General features: G+C 42.7%; 1 protein-coding gene across 1 annotated transcript in view; it reads left to right on the top strand.

The window, feature by feature from the left end:
• The window catches only part of TARS (threonyl-tRNA synthetase), a 26,197-nt gene extending 18,553 nt beyond the window's left edge, over nt 1-7,644 (top strand). Inside the window, exons 11-18 of the mRNA XM_015562605.1 lie at nt 1,219-1,387; nt 1,695-1,832; nt 2,181-2,258; nt 2,409-2,509; nt 2,826-2,930; nt 4,419-4,491; nt 6,292-6,406; nt 7,108-7,644. Coding sequence (XP_015418091.1) covers nt 1,219-1,387; nt 1,695-1,832; nt 2,181-2,258; nt 2,409-2,509; nt 2,826-2,930; nt 4,419-4,491; nt 6,292-6,406; nt 7,108-7,256 — 928 coding nt within the window. The 3' untranslated portion in view covers nt 7,257-7,644. The remainder of the gene's footprint in view (nt 1-1,218; nt 1,388-1,694; nt 1,833-2,180; nt 2,259-2,408; nt 2,510-2,825; nt 2,931-4,418; nt 4,492-6,291; nt 6,407-7,107) is intronic.
• The last annotated feature ends 283 nt before the right edge of the window (nt 7,645-7,927 follow it).

The following is a 7,927-nucleotide window of genomic DNA, read 5'->3' as shown; positions in this document are numbered from 1 at the left end:
GGTCTGCAGCCAGCTTGACTATTTTCAATGAACTTGTCCCATATTTCCGAAACCAAGGCAAACTTATTTGTTTGTAGGTGCCTACTTCTTTCGGTTCTTTTGTCAAAACGAATAAATCGTAGGATTTGCTTGAACTTTTCTCTGGCCATAGTTTTTCTAAAAAATTCGGGACCCTACTTTGCTGACCATAAATAACTGAGTTTTAAATTTTTTGCCTCGTAGGCTCCACGAGCATATAAAATCCCAATAAATGCACGTATTTCCGGTAATGTTGTTCCTCAATCGTTCCTCAAAATTCAGCGGCCTTCTTCTCCTGTGCACTTTTTAAAAAATCCCCCCCCGCCCCCTCAGCAGTCAAAATGACTGCTTTCGGGCAATATAAGTATAACACATATATGTATACCGGAAATGAAGGAGGGGGAGGTAACTACAATTATTAATAAACGCATTTATATGTTGTATAAAAAGTCACAAAATTCTAAGAAATTCTGTCATTATATACATCATTGTTTTTCTAATTGAAATTAAAAAGCAGTCAAAATGACTTCCTTGGGCAATCTAGTGTTAAAGAAACATGTTCTATCGAAACCTAGTGCTAGTGAATTAACATCCTTGGGAAATCTTTGCCTTGGGGCTCTCCTCTTTCTATCCATGAAAGTTGGATGAACAGCTTGGGGGAAACGAGGGAGACTGTGGCTCCAGGCAGCTCAGTGCGCACAGCTCCTCGTAGCGGTGCCTGGAAGGCCAGGGGAGAGAGGCGTGCCCGTGGGAACTGGTTGTGGTCCAGGAGACCAGTGAGTTCCTTCTGCAGAGTGAAGCACTGCTGGGAAGGACAGGAAAGCACGGACTTCCCTTTCCAGGTGACACGTGATTTGTAGGCAGCTGAGTCTGTTTTATCTTTAAATAGGGTCTTAAAGGCCGTCCTCAAATTATGGGAGTGAGCGCAAGGATGTGCCTGCTGACGATGGGAACACGTGTTACTCTCCCCCAGTTCCTTCTGAAAAAGAAACGTTTTTAACAAAAAAATTATCGGGGAAGGGGTTAAAGGCCGTCCTCAAATTACGGGAGTGAGCGCAAGGATGTGCCTGCTGACTATGGGAACACGTGTTACTCTCCCCCAGTTCCGGGTGCTGTGTTACAGTTATTTGCTGTCACATTCATGCCAGCGCCCACATGGCTGTGTGCAGCCCAGAACTGGGGAGACGTTGCTTGTCTGAGCCACTTGGAATCCGTGCTTTTTGACAGCCTTTCATATACGCTCAGAGAAGCGGTTTATTGTATTTTTGGGGTGCTGCACAGGAACGAGCTGTCGGGGGCGCTCACGGGCCTCACGCGGGTGCGGCGGTTCCAGCAGGACGATGCGCACATATTCTGCGCCATGGAGCAGGTGGGGGCTCGGCGGGTGAAATGTGGTGAAGGGAAGGTCAAGGAGATCACAGAAAATTACCGCTGTGTCATTTTCTTTTTTATAATTTATTTTTATTGTCTAAAGTTTTACATAAGTCTCCTTTTTCCCCAATTGACCCCCGCCCCCAGCCATTCCCACCTCAGGCAAGCCCCCACCGCCCCAGTGCCTGTTTCCATCGGTTATGCTGACATGCATGCATACAAGTCCTTTGGTTGCTCTCTAACACCCCTCCCCTGCCATTTGTGTCTGGATCTATTCTTGTTCATCTCATTTCTTTTATTTAAAGATTGAGGAAGAAATCAAAGGCTGTTTGGATTTTCTGCGTACAGTGTACAACATATTTGGGTTTTCTTTTAAACTGAACCTGTCTACTCGGCCGGAAAAATTCCTTGGCGATATTGAAGTCTGGAATCACGCTGAGAAGGTAAGTGGTGTTTTTCAGGCGCTTGAATTCTGGGTGGCTGCAAGTGGCTTCCTCCACCGTGTAAGAAAGCCAGCCTCCTAAGTGGGTGAACGCGAAAGAAAATTAGAAATGGCTCCTGGGTTAGAGTACGCTCGCTTTTTCCTGTTTGCTTTCGGATGTAGAAATGCTTGGATGTGTTTTAGTCTTCAAGCTGTAACCTTGGAAGGGGGTTGGGTGTGAGTATGTTCAAGTGGACAAAGTGACGGAGCAGAGAATAGTGACCCATGAGCGTAATTATGGAATTTTTAGTCTCAAATTAGACCGGTTGCAGAGGAACAAAGATTAAAGTCAGTGTTGCTTTATCTTTAGCAACTAGAAAACAGCCTGAATGAATTTGGTGAAAAGTGGGAGTTAAACCCTGGCGATGGAGCTTTCTATGGTCCAAAGGTCAGTGCCACAGTGGATCTGAGTAAGGTGACATTCATTTGGGGAAGAGATTACTTCAGGTTAAAAAAGGGAGGGGGAAATCAGCCCTCACAGAGCTGCGGAGTCAGCTCCAGTCTGGACAGCACCTCACAGTAAGCCTTTGCTTCTCAGATTGACATTCAGATTAAGGATGCCATCGGGCGCTACCACCAGTGTGCGACCATCCAGCTGGATTTCCAGCTGCCCATCAGATTCAACCTGACCTTTGTGAGGTGAGTTCCTCCTGTCTGTTCTGAACATTCTTCAAGGACATAGAACGGAGTGTGTGTGTATGTGTGTGTGTGTGTTTGTACATACATGCATATAAAATAAAGGCATGTATATATATATATATACTAGTACATATAAAATAAAGGTATGTGTGTATATACTAGTCTATATAAAATAAAGGTATGCATATATATATACTTGTACATATAAAATAAAGATATGTGTATATATATTAGTATATATAGAATAAAGGTAAATATATATATATATTAGTGCATATAAAATAAAGAAAGACAAATCATTATGTTTCCTTTCTAGTCATGATGGAGATGATAAGAAAAGGCCAGTGATTATCCATAGAGCCATCTTGGGATCCGTGGAAAGAATGATCGCCATCCTCACTGAGAACTATGGGGGCAAATGGTAATTTTCATGTTGTTCCCTTCTGGGTGACAGACATTGGCTGTAAGAAGTGTCTGCTGTCCAGTTGAGCATGTAATGGGAAGGGAGAGTGATTGCAGTTAGTCGCTTGTAACTATTGACAGATATTCACTAAATAGGAAGGCAGTACAACTAAAACCCAGATTTTTTAGCTTTAAGAGTACTTATGAGGAATTATTTTTATCTCAGAATTTGATGTATTGAATGTTACACTTTCTAATTAGGAATGATTATTCAGTAAGAAGCATATTGGCTATTTTGATAGCTTTTCAAGGAATTTGATGTGTCCGAGTAAACAGAGCAGGCGTTGGCTCCCGGGCTGAGTGTCGCTGACCGTCATCAGCAGGTAGTTGGACACCCTTTAGAAGCCATGCATTTTCCATTGAGAGTACAGACTCCAAAACAGTCAGCATTTCGTGTCTTGCTTTTATAAGGTTATGTTTTTGCTGGAAACATATGAGCACATGATTTTCATTTTCCTTTCTAAGCCGTTCTGTCTGGGCCTGCAATTTGTAAAGATGGTTATAAAACCCCCGTTTTGTAGAGTCTGCTGCATTAATTCTGTAGATGCAAAACTTCTGTTAAACTGTTGTAAATCTGTTCTGTCTTATACATTGTAGTTATTTTAGTTGTATTTGTAATTTGGTTAGTTCAGACTTGAAGGGAAGTGTGCCATACTTTTCAGTGAAATAACAATCTCTTTCTGTTATATTTCACAAAATCAAGTCAAATATGGGAAACATTCTCTGTGTGAATCTAGAGAACAGGGGATCCTCAGCTAACTGCTCCGCCAAACCTGCGTTTGGTGGGGAAACGCAGTTTGGGCGGAATTTAGTGCCCCCTCCACCGTGTCCCCGATTAGCCAGACAATTTAAGACACGGAGTGACCCAGAGAAATGCTGCTATCTGCAGCATCGGGAAGTGTGACACTGAAATGCCCCAAGAGAGCTGCAGATGGGCCATCTTTTAATAAGTAGTGAGACCACTCATCTTCCCCACATGCCCTTAGCAGTCACTGTCAGTGACCACTTGCTGCATCCTGCAACATGGAGCTGGAATAACTGAAGACAGTCGGTGTCCCTTGTGCAGAATAAGTCATCAATCATGCTCGAGCAAAATCACTTCTTTAGAAACAGCAATAAGTGTGGTTCTTCAGCAACGTGCCCACCCCTCTGCATGGGCACGGTGTTCTGTTCCTGAGGTACTGAAGCGTGGGGCGTGGTCTCTCTGCCCCCCGTCTGCTTTGCCATCTGCTTAGCAAGACAAAATTTAGTTACAGGTTTTTCTTTCTGAGGGTTGGCTTTCTGCTCCTTCATCTCTCTTTAGCCTTTATTGGATATTAAAATAAAAGCCATGATTTTAAATGGTCCGCACATGTTTCAGGAAAAGATACAAAGGGTTGACTGATAAATGAATGGGCTGTCCTTGTTTAGGAAAACCCACATTAAATATTTTTAATTTCTTCCTAAGGCCCTTCTGGCTGTCTCCTCGCCAGGTAATGATAGTTCCTGTGGGACCAACATGTGATGATTATGCCCAAAAGGTAATCCTTAAGTCTGACTTTTCTTTAAATTTAACATTTGTTGTGCGGCTTTCAAATCCCATAAGCTATATCCTTGGTAAATCAAGCTACCTGTGATGTAAAGAGCTGTTACTATCTTCAATCTGTGGTAAGCTTAAACAGAGCACATGGCCTCTTTAATGCTTTCCTAGCTGGTTCTCTGATCAGAAGACAAGTTGGGTAGTTGTTTTACTCACTCTGGCTTAGTGGTTCGTATCAGCAAGTAGGAAATGCCTCAGTATGATATGCAAATTCAAATACATAATGCAGGTGAAGTTTCTTTTTGACTCAGAGTGCAGTTTTGCTTCTGTTCAATGCAAATTTCTTCATTTATTTGAAACCTTTTTCCAGGTTAATGGCATGCCAGACCAATGTTTGCCCTCCTGGCTAAACAGCTACCTCACTAACAGATATAGAAATATCCGTTCATTCTTCACACCTTAAAGCAGTGGTTCTCAACCTTCCTAATGCCGCGACCCTTTAATACAGTTCCTCATGTTGTGGTGATCCCCAACCATAAAATTATTTTTGTTGCTACTTCATAACTGTAATTTTGCTACTGTTATGAATCGTCATGTAAATATCTGATATGCAGGATGTATTTTCATTGTTACAAATTGAACATAATTAAAGCATAGTGATTAATCACAAAAACAATATGTAATTATATATGTGTTTTCCGATGGTCTTAGGCGACCCCTGTGAAAGGGCCGTTCGACCACCAAAGGGGTCGCGACCCACAGGTTGAGAACTGCTGCCTTAAAGACTATGACAGTGTTTTGTTACAGCAACAATTCTTTATCAAGAAATGTTAAATAATCAAAAGTTGTGTTATTAAAAAGCTTTGTTTCAGAATTGCAAATTAAAAGTAATAAAATATTTAAAAGAGACAAAAATCTAAATATCATTGAATGGTCTTATAATATCTAAGTCGTGTTTCTAGACCATCAAAATAAATTGCGCTCAGATCTCAGCTATCTTTAAGAAATAAATGAACATTAAACCAGCTAATAAGCAAACCATTCAGACAAACTGTATTCCTGTGACTGCACCACAGTAGTTTAGTTATAAATGATGAAAGCCACCTGTATTCTATGGCTGATTCGTTGTTTTTATCTGATGTGCATTATGAAAGCTCACTCAGCAGGCGACCCTTGAATACAGTTCCTCATGTTTTTTTTTCAGGAAAATGTTCCTACTCATTTCTCAGCTGGAAGCAGTACTGACCTCCCCCACTCTGGGGGTAGAGTGGCATTGGAATTAAAAAAAATCACTTTTTAATATTTCTCAAGCCTGATACTTTCTTTTTATTAAGTTACTAGAGTCCTGGTGCACAAATTCATGCATGGGTGGGGTCCCTCAGCCTGGCCGGTGATCGGGGTGGATCAGGTTTGTCTTGCCCGGTCCCGATCAGGGCCATTCGGGGCTGGCTGGCTGTGGGGAGGGACCACGGGAGGTTGGCTAGCCACAGGAGGTTGGCTGGCCATGGAAGGTTGGCTGTGGGAGCTCACTGACCACCAGGGGGCAGCTCCTGCATTGAGCATCTGCCCCCTGGTGGTCAGTGAGTGTCATAGCAACTGGTCGACTGGTCAGTCACTTAGGCTTTTATATAGAGAGATTCTTATAGACTGTTTAATTAGGTCATTGTATACACACAATTATTGAAGAACTAATTTTTAATGCTTACATGATTTTCCAAATTACAGGTTACATAAAATCATTTAAGATCAAAATATAATTCTGATTTTGGATGTGAAGAATTCTGTGTCTCTGTTTAAATAGGTGCGGCAACAATTCCATGATGCTAAATTCATGGTGGACATCGACCTGGATCCGGGCTGTACATTAAATAAGAAGATCAGAAATGCACAGTTAGCACAGTATAACTTCATCCTGGGTAAGAAAGGAACTTAGCCAAAGACAAGCTGCACAACCTGGGAAAATTCTGGAATCTTGAGACTTAGCTTGCGAGGATTATAGTCATCAGTTTAGTTCCTTTTAATCCTGATTCTTAAACTATTAAGTTTGTTCAGTTGACATAGGAAAGGAAAACTATGGTGTGAAAACAAATAATTTGTACAGCACTGTCTAAAAATTTCCTCCCCTTCACCTTTTATTTCTTCACACGGTCAATTTTTGTTAAGTCAGCCGGACTAAGTGACTCAATAAGCACAGCATTGTTGGCGTTGCGGATGGGTTTGTTTTTTTAATGAATAAATTTTAAATCAGTTGCCCAACGGTGCATGGTCACCTGTACATTTAAAAAAAAATACGGATTTATTGATTTTTTTTAGAGAGAGAGGAAGGGAGAGGGAGAAAGAGATAGAAACATTGACCAAAGAGAATCGTTAATCGTCTGCCTCCTGCATGCCCCTACTGGGGACCAAGCCCACAATCCGGGTAAGTGCCCTGACCGGGAATCGAACCGTGAACCTCCTGGTTCATAGGTTGATGCTCAACCACTGAGCCACGCTGGCCGGGCTCGCCTGTCCATTTTAATCAGAAGAAGCTACAGGGTGGTTTTGGTCCTGGGGTCCTTTCTGTTCGAATGCCCGATGAGAGCGCTGCCACCTAAGGACCTTACTGTCTTTCGTTCAGTTGTCGGTGAGAAAGAGAAAGCCAGCGGCACTGTGAACATCCGCACGAGAGATAACAAGGTTCACGGGGAGCGCACTGTTGCCGAGACCGTGGCGCGGCTGCAGCAGCTGCAGCAGGCCCGCAGCAAGCAGGCCGAGGAGGAGTTCTAGCACGGCCCGACGGCCCAGCGGGAGAGGAGCGGAGTCCGTGGTGCTCATTCACTGTGCTCTGGAGGGCCTTGATTTGTCCTGAACCTGGATTGTGTGGCAGAGTCTGCGTAGGTGACTGCAGGGAGGAACCTGTTTTGACCTCGACAGGTTTTCGATAATGTGTATCTGCTGGCGATAATTAAAAGAGACTCATTTAAATGATTTTATTCATTAATTACCCGAGCACTGGAAATAGATAACAAGGAATGCTTTAGTGTGATGAGGGAGAACATTTTTTTTTAATTTAATGCAATGGAAAAATAAGTTTTCAAATTTGATTTGGGTAAAAAGAAAGATTATAATTGGATTATGGCATAAAAATAAAAACTTTAACTCGTGTAAATTTCAAGACTTCTGACCGTCACATACCTCCTCCCCAGAACAGATTGCATGATTCAAGATTAATCTTTAATGTTCTATAGCAAACGTGGTAGGTGGGTGGAGGGGAGCGGGTCTGCAGTGTGTGTGGTCTCCAGCTGGGCCGGGAGCGAGCGCCTGCTTCCCGGTGGCAGAACGGCATCTTTTAGGGGCCCCGCCCTTACTCCACTTCTTTTTGGACATAAACCTTTTACACAGTTGAAGCCAACCATGGGTCTAATGGAGATCATTTGCACAGATTTTTAAGATACATT

This window comes from Myotis davidii, unplaced genomic scaffold (assembly GCF_000327345.1).
Source record: "Myotis davidii unplaced genomic scaffold, ASM32734v1 scaffold496, whole genome shotgun sequence".
Classification (NCBI taxonomy): Eukaryota; Metazoa; Chordata; class Mammalia; order Chiroptera; family Vespertilionidae; genus Myotis; species Myotis davidii.
Note: the sequence above shows the minus strand (reverse complement) of the source record. Positions and strands in the feature narration are given on the sequence as shown.